At 34.5% G+C, this 20593-nt stretch overlaps 2 protein-coding genes across 2 annotated transcripts in view; both read left to right on the plus strand.

The window, feature by feature from the left end:
- The first annotated feature begins 1450 nt into the window (after nucleotides 1–1450).
- Nucleotides 1451–10494, plus strand: LOC117121951 (zinc finger SWIM domain-containing protein 1-like). Its single transcript, XM_033267373.1, has 3 exons — nucleotides 1451–1603; nucleotides 6647–6970; nucleotides 7226–10494. The coding sequence occupies exons 2-3, from the start codon at nucleotides 6657–6659 to the stop codon at nucleotides 9051–9053; spliced, it is 2142 nt and encodes a 713-aa protein (XP_033123264.1). The 5' UTR covers nucleotides 1451–1603; nucleotides 6647–6656; the 3' UTR covers nucleotides 9054–10494.
- Nucleotides 10495–14172: 3678 nt separating this feature from the next.
- The window catches only part of LOC117121957 (polymerase delta-interacting protein 2-like), a gene marked incomplete in the record, with an annotated part of 11020 nt that continues 4599 nt past the window's right edge, over nucleotides 14173–20593 (plus strand). Inside the window, 10 exon segments of the mRNA XM_033267391.1 lie at nucleotides 14173–14246; nucleotides 14803–14874; nucleotides 15727–15790; nucleotides 16057–16154; nucleotides 17976–18087; nucleotides 18270–18339; nucleotides 18540–18647; nucleotides 18880–19016; nucleotides 19361–19387; nucleotides 19705–19830. Of these exon segments, the coding sequence (XP_033123282.1) occupies nucleotides 14188–14246; nucleotides 14803–14874; nucleotides 15727–15790; nucleotides 16057–16154; nucleotides 17976–18087; nucleotides 18270–18339; nucleotides 18540–18647; nucleotides 18880–19016; nucleotides 19361–19387; nucleotides 19705–19830 (873 nt within the window).

A 20593-nucleotide genomic window follows, 5' to 3' on the forward strand; every position in this document is an offset into this window, starting at 1 on the left:
TATATATATATATATATATACATACATATATGTATATACATATATGTATATACATATATATATAGGTACATATATACATACATATACACACATACATATATATTATATACGTGTATATATATATTATATATATAATGTATATGTATATAATGTATTATTGGGGACACAACAGTTTCAGAATAAGTGAGTGCACATAACATTGATTTTGCTTTGGAATTTTTAAAATTTAGTGGCAAAACGGTGCCCTAGCTGGCCTACTGGAACCGCCCCTGGTACCAGTGTTTAAACAGGAGTGGCGCCATGAACTCCCACAAGAGGTTCACACCCCCCGCCGAAGCCTAGGGCCCCCCACCCTAGTCGGGGAAAATTTGATTTGTTGAGGAATTTTGTATTAAAAATAATGACACTTTGTGGTAACTATGGGATTCTTTATCTTGTCTGTACAATCCCCCTGTCGGGGAACTGGTGAAACCACTGCAACCCATACGATCGCAATAGATAGAGGCCTACTGTACAACTTCGCACTATACGGCAGTTTTTAATCCCATATATAGTTTGACAGGCTAGTAGGCATGCTCAAATTGTACTTTCGGCGCTCGATTTTCATTTTTCCCCTTGGACTCTAAAAAAGTTAAGTACTATTCCCATTTTCAAATCTCATATAAATTTCATTTAATTCCGTTGCCAAACTCTCCTCGTCATACCCCTGGTAACAGTAGACTACAGCCACTTTTCTTGTTTGTGCCAATAATATGGACTTAATACTCAACATAGGCCACCCTTCTATCATATTCCTATTGATAACTTCAATTCTCTGTCTTAATTTAATTTTCCCCTTCTTGATACAGGACAAGTTCTTTTTTTGCTTCTTTAACATATTTTTGTTCATTATTTTTAAAAGTTAACATCTTTTTCTTAATGGCGATCTCACTTGTGATCACGGCTTATCATATGATTTTACTTTCCTTGTAATACCATGTAATACAGTAATGTAGTCAAGTCTTGGCAAATGCAACATATGACGATACTAATAATTCAATATTATTATCTTTTATTATCACCAGTGGAGGTAGGGGGCCTACCTTACTTTCTTGTAAATCACTGTTCCTGTGAGTTCATCCAATCGGTTGCCTCTAAGCAGCGTTTTAATTCTTCTAAATTTTGATATGACAACATTTTGATACGTTAATATTCCGTTTATTTCACCCTTTTAATTGTTTGCCTATACAGAGGAGCAAGTAACGTCATGTTCTGAGTTGTTACCTGTTTCCGATAAGTTAATAAATATTAATTGCATACGCTGAATTGATCAAAGAGATTTGAACAGTTAATATAATATCATGCAGACTCCAAAAAGACTAAGAGAAGCCATGATTCAATATTTCGTTAATATTCGAACATCATCAGGAATGATCAGGGGCCGGAACAGATAATCACAAAAGCATACACCGATCACCCATTCGCGTTTGTAAGCTCTGGTTGGTTCATTGTTCCCGCCGCTTCTATATCTCTCTTTCTCTTTGAGAAGAAGGTACGCTACACGATGACGTGTAGATAGCCATTTTGGAAAGTCGTTTGTATATTGAGTTGTTGGTTACATAAGGTGAGTGTGGATTATTCGTATATAACGATGTCCTAATCCATGAAAAGTTGTTAATATACTTTGTTTATACATATTGCACAGTAATTGCGTAATATGAATAACGTCAGAATGGGATGGAGCTTATATCGGTGCAATAACATATCCGACTAGCCTAGATGTCGTTGACCATGCGTGGGCTGATTAATCTGTCCGAGTTCGTTTTGATGTCGGGTTGTAGTAAGCGTGCTTGAAAGAAAGGAAGTGATCCAATTCTGACTATTGGAACTGGCAACTAACTTGTGCCTTGAGTTTTCATAGCTGAGCCTGCTTTCAGTAGGCCTAGCATTGGGACTTACATATTTTTAGATCTGATTTTATTAATTTGTTTCTCTTTATGAAAATGTTATTTTTAATGAACAAATATGAAATCTTGCATAATAATAATATTATTTTACCTTTTTCTCTACAAAATACTACTACAATTCAGCATTTTGTTGCAAATGTATTTTTAGTGAAGGAACTTTTTTTGAATAAAGTTTAGTGATATATATATATATACACTGTACTGGCAGTGGCTATATATGCACAGCAGTTATCTCCAAGATACCAATAAACCCCAATAAACCTGTAGTTGTACATTTTTTACAACAGCTGTGTATAGAGTACCACAGTCGTGTCGTCACGACGCCAGGTGGCGCTCTCTGTTGTCAACATACGTTGATTACCGTTCATTACGCCTGAATGACTTCATAGGCTTTGTGGAATAGGTATTTTAAAATCTAATATTTTACCATCAAAATGTACTAAAAACACAAAAGCTCACATTATATTAGTTATTGAACACACGTTCAATCGTCAATTAAAATTTACAAAGAAAAAGTAGGATAAAACATCTTAATAATTACATTAGAAATTGGGATCAATGGTGTGTCAGTGAAGCATTCCTGGTTGTACTGATTCATAAAAGTTAAAGTAATGTCATTTCCTTTGTTGCTTGCCCATGTCCAGATGACAGGTCTTCAATTGTTACATCGAAATTGTAATTGGGTCTTTGGATTTAGACGGATGTCTAGGAATAGATATTTGCATGGGGTATATCATTCATTCTAATTTGGACTAGGCATCAGCAACGAATAGCAAATATAATTTTAAAATATATAGGATTTATAAATAAATTAAAGCATATCTTTCCATGTCATATTTTAGTTACCTTATACAACTCATTCATATTACCTCAACTGCTGTATTGCAACATTATTTGGGCAGCAGATTACCCCGCAAATTTACAAAAAATACTTCAGCTACAAAAAAAGGTGGTTCGTATAATAAGTTTAGTTCCAAATAGAACTACATCTGAACCTCTCTTTAAGAAGCTAAAAATTCTCAAAATTATTGATCTTCATATAATTCAAGTTTCTTTATTCATGTTTTAATATGTAAACAATTTATTACCAATTTCTATTGCAATGTTTTTTCAACTCGTTTGATTGCTCACACCTACAGTACAGTATAGCATAAAGACATCCTCCAAAATTATGCATTCCTTTTGTACTATTTCTGGTCCTACTCAATGGAATAATTTCGATGTAACCACCTGTAATTGTAAAACTCTTTCAACTTTTAAGACTCATATGAAAAATATTTGTTTATCTAATTACTACTCGGATATCTAAAAAATAAACTTTACTATTTTGGCGCAATGTATTTTTATTATATTATGTATTATTAGCGTTCATTTATGTATGTATATTTATTATAATTTATTGTTATATTATTAATATTATTATTAATTTATTATTATTATTATTATTATTCGTCTGTAGTAGCAAATACATCTTAAGAATACCACAATAATTTTCAACCTCAATACCATATAGTCAAAGCCTAATGAATTTTATTATCAAAACTCGGTATACAGTACTATAAAACAGACATGTTTTGGCAAATCCTTCGCCATCTTCAGTGAAACGATTGCTAACATGCACTTATTTCTGACCGTTATAAATACCTCCTTCTTTCTTTTGTATTGTCTCGCTTCCATAGAAAATATGATATTGAACCAAATCTTCTTCCTGTTGTTAATAACCGTCATCTGTCTGATTTTAGATTTAAGATCCAATTTGCTAGAACCAATTGTTATAAATTTACTGTTTTTAATTATTTTCCTTATTTATGGAATGACCTACCTCCAAATATTAGGGAATGTGCAATTAATTCCACAAAATTTAAATATGTACTTAAGCAATATTTTTTTAAATTAAATCATATTAAATTAATTAAATTATATTTTTACCTTAATGAAATTGTAATGCTCTTTGTAATATTTTTATTAATTTATTATATTGTACATATATGAATTGTGAATTTTTCAGATTTTAATGTTTGTCTTTTTAATGTTTTGGAGAGCCTTTAGATAGTGATTAAGTTCGCTTTTAGGTAATCCTCAGGCTTTTTGTTTTCTTTGTCATTTGTTTCTCTTATCTATTGTACTGTATTGTCTTGCCTGGAAATAAATAAAATAAGATAAAATATGCAATCTACTATTTAAAGGGAGTGAACAACTGTGAAGCATTGTATTTTAAGTAAATGGGAATTGAACCATAGCTATTTGAACAGATATCATGATATTACATTTTTAGAGAATCGATTGTAAAGAAGAAAAAAAGGCATGAATAAAGATGATAACGTAATGATGAACATCAGAATAACAAAGTTAAATTAACATGTAAAAGTTGCTTGTTGAGAGAGGGCGTGTCCCATTTTATATGCAAGGCCTCCTTGATTTTTCTTTGGCTGGCTGTTGAAGCGGAACACAATACACGGAAGCAATCTTCGTTGCTTGAGGTTTTACATTGTGATGAGCTATTAAGATGTTTAAAAATGTGCGAGTTCCTGTCCGTGGTCATATTATTATTATTATTATTATATGTTGGGGTCATTATGAGACAAGTTTAATCTTCTAGTTTTGATCTCATTTAATGGTCTATTTGATTATTCAACTATTGTTTTTGTCTACAATGTTAATAATTTGTGAGGTCTCACCACAAATGAGTCTCATGGTTAGAAATTCAAAAATTGAGTTTATATTATATTTGGGTAGATCACATTATAAGCTTTCATTTGGTCTTTAAATGGTTTCTGTTTACTATAATTAAATCCAGAGGTGACGGAACTAGGGGGTGCTGTGTTATGGAGAGTAATGTGTGAACGGAAATGGTCTGCAGTCAGTTGGTTGTTACCATGCGCCAGTGATGTTGGAGTATATAGTACAGCAATATGAAACTATTACAGTATGTAGGCCTAATGAATAAATAAAGTTCGGAGTTTGTCGGGTAGTGAAATCATTATTTCACATTTTAAGTGCTCCCTAAATTCATAAGTGTAAGCTAAATTACGGTGATTAATTTAATTAGCGAAGATATGGAGACAATTATTTCGAATCCCTCTTTCCATGAGGGGATGCAAATGCTTTGTGAAAATGAGTACTCATTTTCACAAAGAAATACACACAACTGGTTAGCTAAGTATGCAAATGTTATTGTACATGAACACCTGGGAAGGAAGGTTCAATCACGTTGTTACCTAGCAACCGTCTGTACTGTATGGGGGAGGGGCTGCTGATGTACTGTGTAGCGGGGGACGATGAGGCATAAGTAAGACTATGCCTAACTAAGACAGTGGAATCATATGTGATAGAGAGTACACTTTCTGAAGAAATAAATTAAAATAAGAAAAAAAAAAAAACTAAGAATAATTCATTTGCAGAGGTACCTTGTTTAAGTATTATACAATGCTAACAATGCGGCTCTTGTAGTCCTGGCTTGGGCAAGGCATCCATGTGCAAAGCAGTGGTGTTTGTTTATCCATGAAAAAAGTACGCCATTGGGAAAGTTTGCCTTACCAGGAAAAGTGACGTATCTAGCTTATGATGTATGCATGCTAACTAATGTGAGTGTGATGTCACCAAAAAATGAATATTTTCTATTATAACCAAAATATTAATAACTACAAAGTTTCTGGGCATAAATTCCCTTAATACGAATGAAGGGTTGCACAATCTCCTTGCCATACAAATTACAGCTCCCACTGACGCCTCCGTCAAGAAATATGGGTAGCTGAAGTTTTTCTCGCAAATCTGACTATGAAACCATATCCAAATTTCACGTTCCACTTTTGACCCTGAGTTGTGCTTCGCACTCGCCGCTGAAGGCGGCGTTCCGGGAAGCCTGCAACCAGAGATGTGAGCATTTAAAGTTTAGGTGTATAAGAACCACATTTTGAGAAAATCAGCCTCAAAGATAAACTAACCTGTATAAATAATATGACTAGAATTACAGAAAATGTGCAAGAAAATTCACTTACAATCATAAAATATAAGTATCAAGTTATTCAAAAACATTTAAATCAAAATTTTGTAAAAATGTTGACTTTGGTCTGTTTTGGTGAATATCTCAATATGATTTCACCAATGATGCGTCTCATTTCATGGTGAGACCTCACATTTTATGCTTCTTTTCTTTCAATGTGAATGTAACCTTAACCATTATGAAATAAATGTTCTTGAAAGATTTTCTTGACATTAAATCAGTTGACTTTGTATTACTCAAATGGTATTTCAATGATGTTGATTTTGCAATTAAGTTTGGTTGGATTTATTCGGTATAAAAACCAAGGATACTGTAACCCATGAATGTCTAGAAGAAGACTCCAGTGGGGTCCTTCTGGTGGTGATTGGGCAGTACACCGGGAGACAATTCCCTACTCTTTCCAAAGAGTGTTCTGCATTCTTTAATGTGCACATGGACCATAAATACACACTGGACCAACAGCTTGTATATCTTATCCAAAAGACGGTGCGCTACTGTAACTTGTATTTCAGCCCTCCAGCTGAAACACAAGGAGAGGCAGCGATGGGTATTTAACAGGGGACCTAGAGATCTCCAAGGTTCAGTGCACACACAGTGGCTACCACCAGATTAGCCGATTGAGTTAAGCTGCTCTCTCGTGTGTTCTATATATAATTTTAATCCCCCATTCATTTAATTTTCTCTGCATTTTCAATAGATCTTTCAGAATGACTGAAGAAACTGTCATAGAGGAAGGCTGTGTACCCGATGAAATAATCCATGAGGAAACATATGGCCTGATAGTTGGTGCGGAATTTTCTACCTGGGCAGAATTCAAAACTGTTATGGAACAGTATGAGGCTAATGTTCATGTTAAGCTGATCTTGGCAGACACAAGAAAAGTCCATACTGCAAATGTTGCTTATCGAAGAGAAGGAGCGCCACTGTATGATGAAAAATTTAAGTATGCATATGCAAGAGTCACTTGTAAACATCATGGAAAGTATCGTAGTAAAGGATCTGGCAAAAGACCTAATCAAAAGTAAGTACAATAACATATCAGTTTATTTAGAAATGCTGTGTGTTGTTGGATAAAACAAGCCATTTTCTTGCGTATATTTATATATTTTTGTTCTTACACCATAAATTTAAGACATTTTTTAATGGAGTTAGTGGGATTGATTTGGAAAGTACATACAGTACATTTCTTAAATATGTGACAGAGAGAATTTCTAGAACTGAAAATCATTAGCATCAGGGAATCTGATTTTTACTTTTATTATATTTTTTCCCCCAGGAGCTACAAGACCAACTGTCCAATGCACTTCATACTGAGTGTAGATCGCGTCAAAGACAAGATGTTCATCCGTAGCGGCAACTTTACACATAACCACCCAACAGATGAAGGGGTTGCTAAATTGTATCCTGAGAATCGTCGTCTTAGTAAGTCAGAGAGACAGTTCAGTAAGATACTCATGGACATGAAAGTTCCAACAAAAGTATTCAGAGAAAGAGTGCGCGAGATGAGCCAAAAACCACTGACAAATAAAGATATTTATAATCTGCAAGCTCAGCTCCGCCGAGAAATGGCAGAAGAAGAGAAGACTGAGGTACAATCACTGTTGCATGAACTCCAGGATATAACAGAGAAGGATGCTGGAAGTGAGGTGGTTGTAAATGTTGATGGTAATGGACAAATACAAGTTGTATTTTTTCAAACGTCCTACATGAAAGAGACATACATTAGATTCCCAGAGGTCTGTGTAATAGGTGATACAGATGATGTAAACACCAATGGTATGATTTTATGCACTCTTATTGTTCAGGATGGTAGTGGCACTTACATTCCCTGTGCTCATTTTTTACTTGCAAAATTAGATGAGTCAACGATGAGTGCTGCCTTCCAGTTGTTCAAACAACCGTTAGATCCTTCAGTGATTGAAAAGACCAAACTGTTTATTGTAGGCAGTAATTCTTTGGACATTAAAGTCTTTGAAAGCCATTTTCCAAATGCTTCTATTAAACTTTGTGAAACACAGGTTTTGAAAACATTCAAGAATGAAACATCAAGTATGGAAAATGGCACAGCTGTTGCAAAATCTGAGAAGCAAGGGGCTCGAAGACAAAATCATTTATGGACAATACTACATGCAATGGTAATGTCTAAAACTGAAGAGGAATATTATGAACTTCTTGAAAATTTGCAAAGTCTAGCATTTGCTCAGGCTTTCAATGAAACATGGCATAAACAGCGCCACTTGTGGGTGGGAGCATGGAGAAACAAAGATCTGAATTATGGAATTAAAACAGCTGACAGTGTAGAAGCATTCCATGGGAAGGTAAAGAATGTTGTGAACGGCACAAGCACAGTGGCAGAGTGCGTCAGAGGAATCTGGAAAATTGACAATCAGGTGAAATTGGAATCTGACCACAAGAAGCTCAAAGCAATGCTTTCAGTTAAAAATCCAAATCAGGATAAAAATCCAGATTTAGAAGAACTAAATAAATTCTGTACGAGTTATGCTGTAAGCCTTACAGAAAAAGAGATCATTGCAGCTGCAGCTCTCGATGTTCAAAAAGATGTTGGTGGACAAATAATTGTCACAGGCACAGTTGGGGAATTTGCTGTTGATGAGAAGGGAAAAATGTGCTCATGCACTTTCTATACAAACTACAATCTGCCTTGTAGACACATTTTTGCTATGCGAAAATTCTTAGAGAAAGAGATTTTTGAAGAAAGTTTGTTTGAAAGTAGATGGCAGAAAGATTATCAGCATTCAGATTGCAAAATTGAATCTGTTGAAGTAAGCAGTCCAAGTGTAAGTTTGGCAGGAAAAGCAATTAAAAGAGAAAGCCAAGCTAAAAGCAGTAACACACCAGTCAAAAAACCAAAGACTGACAAACCAAACAAGAGGTCGCAGTCACTGACACGAGATGAAAAGTACACAAAGGCAACTTTATTATGCAGACAAATTGCAGGTGTTATTAGTGAAGTGCCTCAAAAGCAATTTGAAAACAAAATGAAAATCTTAACTACCCTTTGCAGTCATTGGTTGAATGGTGATGAAGTTAAACTCACTGTGAAGTCAAAAGAGCCTGATGATGTTGTTGAAGATGTTGAATAATTCGACAAAATACTCTGTCTTGAGCTAATGCACTTCAAAATTTGAGGTGCTTTTTCTCAAAATTTTCAGTCATTAACTTTCATATAAATATTAGAATAAAAAACCATTGCTACTTTGTATAGACCTTTAAAGTTGGCTGGTAATTTATTGATTTTCATAGTACTGTATGCAGTAGCAAAACTAACGTAACGTAATTGTTTACATACACCAACACTTGTATAGCGCCATTTCGTGAAGATCAAAGTGCTTTTTTTGTTTAATTTTTTACATCAGCCTATGCTTCATTGGAAATTGATATTTTGTCATTTTTAATGATCAAGTTCATTATGTATTTGTTAAAAATATTTGTAGCAGACAAATGATGATTTTTTTAATTATTATTTATATTAACAGCAAATTAAGAATTAATAAAAGCAGCATAATTAAACCAGTGATCTTTAGCAATGTGAGAAAAATATAACAAACAGTATTCTAAAGTAGGAATAGCAAATAGTGGTGTCTGTAACATTATGAATCTACTGCTGATAGGGTCTAATACAATTGCTTTTAATACATTTTCCAGAAAAACATTGTCGATCAGGATTCGACCAAGACCTTCCATTGCAATTGCATACATTTCCACAATTTATTAAAATTTTCCCCTGGAATTTTAGTACTGGTTTATTTTAAATGCTTCTTTTAATTATTTAAATATTCATGTAACACTGATTTAACCCTGGAGGTATTAAATGATTTTATGTCTTTTCACACTTTTTATCCACTTAGTGTGATATTTGTTGATAATTCTTATTTGTTTAAGCTACAAATTTGTTTGATTTTGAAGCAAATTTATATCAAATAATTTCATATTGAAGTTGTCTGAAGGCTTCCATCCGGATTATTTCATATTGATTTTACTGATTATATAAGCCTGTATTAACATAAATGTTGTGATGAGAGACAGTGGCGGTGCCAGCACTGGTCCAGGGAGTACACCCCCCCCCCCATCTTTAATTTGGGAACCCGCCATTAGGAATGAAAGCAATCATTTCTGGGGGTCTTGGACTTGTCGGAGAATGCTGGCACTGTCACTGGTTGGAGATGTAATTTATTAAGTTGTTGGTTTTTTTTTAATTTTAAGCTCGCATTAATACTAGCACTCAGTAATACTTTCTACATTTTTATATTAATACCTAAATTGAACATGCTTAAATCTTTTTCTTTGTAAAGTTAGATTCCATTGTTGATAAATAAATGACACATATTGCATTAATTTATTAAGTTGTTTGTTTTTTTAATTTTAGGCTCGCATTAATACTAGCACTCAGTAATACTTTCTACATTTTTATATTAATACTTAAATTGAACATACTCAAACCTTTTTCTTTGTAAACTTAGATTCTATTGTTGATAAATAAATGACACATATTGCAAGTTGTGTTGTGTTTCCACCACACCTTAATACTGTGTTTGTTTTTTTTTTTTTTGTCGAACACAATTAGTCAACACTGCAATTGGTTTTAGTTTCCAGTAGGAACACATTAAGGCAAGATTTTAATTTACATCTTGTTTAGTGAACTTGCCGTCTGCCAGTAATGATAATTTCGGGGAAAAAAATTATTTTTGGCCAATTAGCGCAACCGCTGCCACAAAACAATGGACATTTCAGAAAAAAATTTTTCTTTATTTTCATTACGCTGCCACTGCCTTGAAATCTCTGAAGAAAGATATGTATATTTTCTTCCTAATTACAGTATATAAATTTAAAGCATTTCACCACCACATTATTACAGTTTACATTCAAAAATAACATTTTGTATTCTCCGTCTCAATATGTTTGGTAAAACCATTTACTAAATGAGAAAACTAAATTTTATTTTTTTTTGCCCTCTGTCGATCTTTAAAAATAAGTTAGCGTAACAAGGTATAAAAAAGTCTCGCCTTAAGAGAAATAAATCTGATGATGGTGTGTTGTGATGACGACTGGTCATAGCGATGATGACGTGTAATGTGATAATCATTGTGACAATGATGACAATATGTGATGATGACAACGATGGGTGACGATCAGGATGATAATGATAATTCAGTTTTAAGGTTTGATTTGGTCATTTACCTATTCGGCAGAAAACAATTCTAAACAATTTGATAACGAACCTTTTATTTCAAATCGCATTCAACAGAGGGTAGCATTCCACCTGAATGGAAATAACTGATACAAATAAGATGAAGATTATAAAATAGCAAAAGGATAAGTACCATATACAAGGTAAAATGATAATATTGGACTAGTATCAGTAAAAAATTTGGTCATTTATATTCTTTATTCGAAATTTGTAAATATTATACACCGTAATCTACTTACATTATCGAATATTCAATTTCTTATTCAAAATTTGTACATACTTTTTACTTAGTGTAATATTAATTCCACTCATTTTTTTAAAGTTATTTTTGTCATTATTTATTATTAATCCATATTTTTCTAAACATAAAATTTGTAAGTATTATTCTCTGTAAGCCCTGTAACGATTTTTTTACAACTGTTTCTTTTTCGTCGTTGTTTCCCGTTTCTTCTCTTTTTTTTTAATTATGCAATTTGTGAATCCCAAGAAATTCAGTTTATACTTTGATTTGTGGATATATTGGAAATAAAGAAATAAATTATAAAATATATTAATTGGTTCTATCATCTTGTATTATGATCTTAATAATCAATTAATTATATTGGTTACTGATATTCATAATATTCCAGCAATGCTAGCTTTAGCTTGTGTACTAAATATAGTGGAGTTTTATATGATACACAGTGCTGTATTGTATAATGTAATTAAATTCACCCATGAACCATGATGATCTTTGAACGAAGTGACTTGTTTACGTTTGGTTGTAATTACTGTATTTTTAAGTGGCCATTCTTTTTTGCTGTTAGTTTTATGTTTTTGAAATAAAATAAATAAATAAAAAATTCTGTGTACGTGCTTCTTTCACTCTTCCATTTATTTTATTTTCACAGCACGAGAGGGCGCTAGACAAGATGCCAGTCTGTGCCAGTCAATTCGAGTGGATGTCAGTTCGAGCGGAAGGCTTAGATCATTTGGCATGTGAATTTAACACGATAACGATATACAGGTGTTCCTTAGATTATATGTTTTATTATATGCAGATGACACGATTATTATGGCTGAAAGTCCAACAGAGTTACAGAAAGCATTACACGCTGTTAACAATTATTGTGACATGTGGCATCTCACAGTAAATACAAGTAAAACTAAAATTGTTATTTTTTCAAAAGGTAAAGTGAGAAACTTACCGGTTTCACGGCGTTTGGTGACGAACAAATTCACACTGTTGATGATTATGTTTCCTTGGCACAACATTTAATTATAATGGTAATTTCAATAAAGCCATAAATAAGCAAGTTTCTCAACCATGGTGGGGCTGAGAAATCAAGGCTTTGAAGTATATGAAGTTCATACTCAAAAACAATGTTTATAAGCTTTATTTTCTATGGTACATCACAGATATTAAAGATCTCTATGGTTGCTGAAAATCCCTGATCATGAGAAATTTGTTGGCGCTTCATTTTGAGTATATGCTATCAATGCCGTAGCCAGCTATTGGGACAGTTGGACAGTCGTCCCCCACAATTATTCTATTGGGTCCACAAAGAAGTGTACATTTTCAAAAATAGGTCTAAATTATGCTGTTTTAGCACAAAATGAGTCCTGATTTTGAAAAATGGGTCAAGATTTCTCATATTTTGCGTAAAATGGGCCAACTTTTAAGAAAATGGGTACACATTTTTCATATTTTTGCATAAAATGGGCCCACTTTTAAGAAAATGAGTCCATATATATTATTTGAATTTACGCGTAAAGTGGGTCCACACTGATATTTTCCCGCATTGTTTGAAAATCCTAGCTACAGCATTGTATGTAACGGTGATGTGATGATGATGTTTTTAGGATCTGGTTTTTACATGCCCATTTTTCGTGATTATGACTATTTTGGATAAAGAAGGTTTTGAGCAGTGGTGGATTCAAGCTGGTCTTCCCCTCCCCCTAAATTTTGCTCCAAATCCAAATTTGAAAGTGTAATTTCCGGTCATCTAGAGGTGCCCAAATCACCTCAGCCCAACCATGGTTGGGCTGAGGTGGGTGCTTACCCAATCTGTAAATCCCTCCCTGGAGTCACCTCTATTGAATTCCTGGATCCACCACTGTTGAGTTTTATATTATTGTTAGGCTTATTATTGCGTTTATTGCAATTTTCACTTTATCATTTCAGAACAGCCCTAAAAACGTTCAAATCACACTACTTTCCAGGGGACTTCGCCCCTGGACTCCCCAGGGGGTCCTACATACTTTGCATAACGGCTCCCCCTCCCCCCTTTAAAAATCCTTGCTACGTCTCTGGATGCATAACTCGCAAAATAAGTTGATTTTAGGTGATTTTGATCAATTGATTGAAAGCCTGAGCCCCGGCCGAATGCAAATTGTTAGCTCAAAATAGGAAATTTTAAAGTAATTCGTAGGCCTACATAACTCGCACAGGCTGTTGTTCGCACAAGTGAAATTTTTTCCGCTCGAACTAGCATTGCTCGAATAAATTCCGCTCGAAACCGCTCGAATCCGCTCGAACTGGCATTCCGCTCAAAGATACTAGAAACACAAGATAGAGTTCTCCACACAAAAATGTGTTCCACCGAAATGCATGGTGGGAATACAAACAATGGGACGCCCCTTGCGGCTAGATCTAAAAAAACTTCAACCAAACTTTCGTTACCAAGTCGTGGCGTATTTTATTGTCAATTCTCTGTTAAAAAAATTTACACAATTGTACAATTGTACCCAGACAGTGACAACGGTGAATACATAATTCCCTGGCAGAGGTAGAAATCGTTGCTATTATCCAAATAAAACACACAATTAAGCCTATGGATCAGTATAGAAAACAACAATATAGCGCAAAATCGACGCACCCTAGTGATAAAGTTTTCCACCATTAGTGGAAAAAGAAGGGCGCCGTGTGCGTCTGGATATACTTAACAACCGAAGGGCGCCCTGTACGTCGGGCACGAAGTATAGAAAATTTGCACGGTTAAAAAGAAGGGCGCCGCCTACGTCGGGCACGATTTCCGCCTCATTTTTCTATGCGAGTGCTTTATCTTGTGTTTGTAGTATCTTTGCTACCATGCACAAAACAGAAAAAGTAAGCAGAACTGCGCAATGTTGAAAAGTTGTATTTATAATTTAGTAACTTCACGTTTTCTTCAAAATCAAAATGCATTTCTATCAATAGGAGCGTTACATGTCCAGTTAAAACGTCAGTTGGCATCTAGGTAAATATCAGGTGTCTATGAGAGCAGGGACTAGCTGAACGAAGGCTAGCCTTGCTTCGTAAAGTAGGCCTAGGGTAGGGGGGGCCTAGGCCTATGCTACTACTAGGCCTACGTACGTAAGTGGCCTGGCCTTGCTGACTTTATCCTAGCTGAACGAAGTCACTGGTAGTGGTAAACAAAACAGCTTGCTATTATAATTGTTAACAAAAGAACCGGTTCTGATTTATACCGTTCAACATACAACAATTTGGAACAAAAATAACCTAGGTAGGGCCTACTAACCTAGGCCTAGAGCCTAGTAGGCCTAACTAAGTTAATCATATTCCTATTAATTATAAACTAATCGACTAATCGCCCTTTCTTCAGCTGATGTTTTTTCTCACTTCTGGGTGACCATATTAATCCATTTTTACTCTCACTCTGCAGACGCTATGACACGTGCGGGGGTTGTTGGTTTAGGCCCTATTCTAATACATATTTACAAAAATTACAATTCCGGTAAGTCTGCTATATTCTAACCGTACTGTAAAGTGTTTGATTTTTGCAGATGATGCCTCAAAAACAAGCTCAAATTTGCGTAGAAAATTGCGTGGAATTTAGGTGTCACATGGTGTGCAGAATTATAATTACTCATACTGCATTATATATTAATATTATGTCAAAACTTAATTTTCGGCAAAATCTGTGTGGATATCGGCCCATATTTTCGAAGATGTGCGGTCGGCTCTCTAGGTCAAATTTTTGCACAGAGTTTGGGTAGTCGTGCTTGACAACACAACTTCATTATTATTATTATTATTATTATTATTGTTATTATTTATTATTATTATTTGTCATATTATATGACATCTAGATGTGTATAAGAGACAGCTATGACACGTGCGGGGGTTGTTGGTTTAGGCCCTATTCTAATACATATTTACAAAAATTACAATTCCGGTAAGTCTGCTATATTCTAACCATACTGTAAAGTGTTTGATTTTTGCAGATGATGCCTCAAAAACAAGCTCAAATTTGCGTAGAAAATTGCGTGGAATTTAGATGTCACATGGTGTGCAGAATTATAATTACTCATACTGCATTATATATTAATATTATGTCAAAACTTAATTTTCGGCAAAATCTGTGTGGAAATCGGCCCATATTTTCGAAGATGTGCGGACGGCTCTCTAGGTCAAATTTTTGCACAGAGTTTGGGTAGTCGTGCTTGACAACACAACTTCATTATTATTATTATTATTGTTATTATTTATTATTATTTATTATTATTATTTGTCATATTATATGTACTAATTTATATATATATATATATATATATATATATATTAGATTTTTTTTTTTTTTATATAGAAAATTGCAGACAGTAGGGAAGCTTGAAAGTCCAAAACCTCAAGGAAAATATCCAACTGGACAGGTAATATAATTTGACAATATCCATTCTAACAAATTTCACTATATTCACCGATTTGTTGCTCACTAATTAAAAAATTGCTTTTTGAAATTAGTAATCAATATAGCATATTTGTTGTCTTATAAATATAGTACAAATGTCATATTCAGAGAGGCACTACCAATTCAAGACAAACAAGGAATACTTTCTGCCTGTTATAACTGTTGTAGAACATGATTGATTAAATTCATCTGTTTACTTGACTGTAGTTCGAATTTTTCTTTTTTCAGCTTTTTCTTCACAAGGTATTTGGTTACAGAGGTATTTTGTTATTCCCATGGCTTGCAAGACTTTATGATCGTGATGTAGCAAGTAAAAAAGATGAAAGGTTAGTTTATTTTAAATAATAGTTAACGTTTTAGCACTCCATGTGCTTGCTATGACTTGAAGGTTCAAATAAATTTATTGTCTCAATGTTGATTGCTTGTTTTGTGGAAGCAGTTTCCGTGGTGATTGCAATTTTCTATTTTTGAGTGGTGATTGATTCTGGACTGTTGCCACTTGCTTGTATCTGCGCAAGGCACTTCACCCACATACTCTCTCTCAGAGTATATATGGGTACATGGTGGGCTTGCTCTCCAAGGTCCTATTGACCTGCATACCCCAAGGATGTTCAATCATGTTGAACCATTAAACATATAGGAGGCTCTCCATCTGCCATAAATCCAAGAGCATCAGTTTACATATACAAATAACTAGAGTATTGCTACTTGTCAGCATTCGTTGCATGAAGCTATATAATGATTTTCGCATATACTCTTTAAAAGATGGCACACCATGTTCAACAAACATCATGCTAGCACTACAGTGCCTAGGAAGCTTAAGAATTCTACGTAATGCATTGTTATAAAATACATTGAGAGATCTAATATTTTTCTGCCAGTAATCACACCACAAGGTAGCGCAATACATATTGATGCAATATGAACAAAAAAGGCAAAACTTAACATCGACAGAACATTTCATGAATTTGCGATTTAGAGAGTTACTCCTAATACATAAAGACCTGTACTGCCTTTTAATTTTGCCTCATCACTTCTATTAGAGTTAAAATTGTGACCAAGATAAATTCCGCTTTCAACATACACAAGCTCATTGCCATATAGTTTAGTATCGAATTGCCTTCTAACTTATGTGTGGGTGGACAGAGTCATGTACAGAAAGACTTCTTATCATTAAGTAAAAAATCATACGCCAGGGTTGTTATTCAATGGTAAACAATAGTGCGCCCTCTCCCGGGGCACCGGAGTCTGCCATTGTTGGTCGATATTCACATGTGTTTGGTTCTTGCTGAATAAACGTTATAACTGTAGACTACCGTGTGTGTAATTTCATTTAAGTCGAATCTAGCCTACTGGCGATAACCATTAGCAAATGCTTCACAAGTATAAACTAGTTGCTGGAGTCCAGCAACAGAGGGAGCAAGCAAAACAAGATCATCTGCATAACTGAGGTGATTAATTTTTACATTTCCACGTTCGCAACCATGATTCAATGTACTTAAACTTTAATTAAGGTTATTGTTTATAGAAGAGGGGACATCACCCCACCTTGTTGAACACCATTCATGACTTTAAAAGGTACAGAATGAGAATTACCCCAACGAACCATAAACCTTTGTTTATCATACCACGATTTCAGTAGTTTGACAACATTAATATTAGTACCTATTTCAATAAGTAGTTTACAGTATATAGAGGCCAATGATTCACACGATCAAATGCCTTACTAGCATCAAGAAAACAGGCAAAAACCGGACTACCGTTCCTATTATAGTAGTAGTCAATAACCTGTTTTAGGACAAATATACATGATAGTCCCCCCTCCAAAAGGGCGACCGACAAGAAGTCCGTCAGAACTGCAAACCGATGAAACACTAATACAATCAAAATCAACATGAAATGGCTTAAGTATAAACAATTTGTCGTTAGTGAGCCAATGCTCCTGCAGAGCTATAATATTATTATTGCACATATCATAGACCTCTCTTTGACAAGATTTAAATGATTTACAGTTATAGCTAACACACCTCAACCTGGACAAATGTTGAGGTGTAAAAGGTGTTGAGGTATAAAATTACTGTTGTCATTTAATATCCTGTTGCTTTAAAGTGACTAATTTTAAAGAACATATATTTCTTGTCATGCAGTCCACAGATTGAGAATGATGGGGAGCACATCCATGCAGGTAACAAGGAGGTTCAGGGCAAGACGCATACTTACTACCAAGTACTGATTGACTCCAGAGATTGTCCATTCATTGTAAGTATATCAGTATTTTGAAATAGGTTTCCAGTGCTTCTGGTGATAGCTAAAATTAATAGAATGTCTCTTTGTTTTGTTGTTAACTAGAAATTGATTGTATAAACCTTGTAATGGCTGACTTGCTAGTTCTTGGCAGGACGAACCCATATAAACTTATGTATGGATTACCTTTTTTTTAGAGAGCTCAAACAGAGGCAGTAACATTTTTAGGAAATCAAGAAAACAACAGATCTTTGTATGCTATCCCAGGTATACCAACACTTTTCTTTGTACAGTATAACTCTTTGTACACTATCTCAGGTTTATGAACACTTTTCTTTGCCAGTATAAAGCTGATGGTGGTAATGAAGTTGATGAAAATGATGACAAGAATGATGTGAATTGACAAATTTAACGTTCAGAATTTAAGAAGATATTGTAAGACTATTAAATTCTTTTTTCTTTAATAGGATTAGACTATGTTGCACATGAAGATATTCTACCATACTCATCAGCAGATAAAACACCTGTGCAACATGAACTGTTTGATAAATTTCTAGAATTAAAACAAGGACAAGGTAAGAGTCACTCAGTTGATTCAATTATTGTGTTGACGGTGGTAGCAGTTGTCGGTGGCAGAGATAATAAAAATGAAGACCATGACAAAGATGATGGTGATTTGTGATGTTACAGATATTGGTACTTATGTTAATAATGGTGGGGATGATAATGATGATGATGGTATTAGGAACTAACATACCAAACATTTTTATGCTGACAGCAATATCTTTTTTTTCATATTATTTACAGAACCACCGTTTGTCCCAAAGGATACATTAAAAGCATGGCAAGAAAAGAACCATCCGTGGTTGGAATTGTCTGATGTTCACCGTGAGACTACGGAGAATGTGCGTGTGACTGTCATACCATTTTACATGGGCACACGTGTAAGAAAAATCTCTTATTCCTGCATTTCACCTATAAATGGCAACTTTTAATTTTCTCTATATTTGGAAATTTCGAAATTTAAATTTTACTACCAGTAGCATTTTGGTGATAGGTTGGTGATATGAATTGGTGATATCACTTGATGATAGGTATGTGATCAGACCTTGGGATATGTTGGCGATGTATTAGTAACTTTTCTTATATGATGTATTTATGATATGATGTACGGAATGGCAAAAGAAATTGTAGTGGTTAGATTGTAATAGTTTGTTTTTGTCAATAGTTGCTACTTCATGACCCAACAAGGTTTAAAATTTATACTACAATTTTTTTATTTACGAAGGTTTCAGAGGATTCAAGCGTATACTGGGTAAGTAAATAGCTGATACACCATCTCTGAACTGATGATAAATTTATTCAATTAACAAAACATCGTAATAAATCTAAAGGAATTTCAAAGTTGTACTTACACCATTCACAATCCAAGAAGATATGAGAGGGTTTGTGGTGTTAGTTTTTCTGGTTACAGGATCTACATTTTATAAGATATATGTATATGAAAGCTTCGCACCTTGGAATATGGGGTTGTCGCAGTGCTTTGTGCACAAACCAATGCATTCAATTTGACAACATTCCAATTGATGTCCATTAAATATTTGTATTAAATAATTGTTGACTTCTTTACAGTGGAGATATTGCATTCGTCTGGAGAACCTAGGTACAGAAACTGTTCAGTTGCGAGAACGACATTGGAGGATATTCAGCTTATCGGGGACGCTGGAAACTGTGAGAGGCCGGGGAGTTGTGGGCCAGGTAAGGGGGCTAGCATTTGTCTTGAGTATACTTCAGAATTTTGTTGGAAGCACTAAAAACAGTAACAAAAATAAAATGGAGGTGTACGCTTTCAATTATATTATTCATTGTCTCATCCATCTAATGTTTCAATTGTAACTGCGCCACTGGAGTCACTGCACACTAACAATGCTTACATTTTTTCTTCATTTGACACTGTTGACCATAATGCCATTGAGAAGTTAATTTTGTCCTCGTCATCGGCTACTTGTTCATTAGATCCCATCCCTACCAAAATTCTTAAATCTTGCAGAGCCAGTATTGCTCCAGCCATTGCTTCTTTAATCAATAAATCTCTTGAAACCGGCTCTTTTCCGGATAATCTTAAAAGTGCTGTAGTCACCCCTATTTTGAAGAAACCGTCTCTTGATCCCCAACAATTCCAGCATTTCATATCTTACTCAATTTAATTTGTTTGACCCCTTTCAATCGGCATATAAGACTGGTCATAGTACTGAAACTGCCCTTGCTAAAATACACAATGACATTACTGTTGCTCTAGATAAGAAACGGGTCGTTGCCCTTATACTCTTGGAACTTTCAGCGGCTTTCGACACTGTTGATCACAATATCCTACTTCACAGATTATCCTCACAGTTCTTCATTTCTGGTACGGCTCTAAACTGGTTTGCATCATATCTAATTAACCGAACTCAATCTGTAGAAATAAACAAAATTAGATCTGATCCCCAAATTATTGAATATGGAGTTCCACAAGGCTCAA

This window comes from Anneissia japonica, unplaced genomic scaffold (assembly GCF_011630105.1).
Source record: "Anneissia japonica isolate Jap-2015-1 unplaced genomic scaffold, ASM1163010v1 scaffold352_len1594369_cov220, whole genome shotgun sequence".
In the NCBI taxonomy this organism is placed as follows: domain Eukaryota; kingdom Metazoa; phylum Echinodermata; class Crinoidea; order Comatulida; family Comatulidae; genus Anneissia; species Anneissia japonica.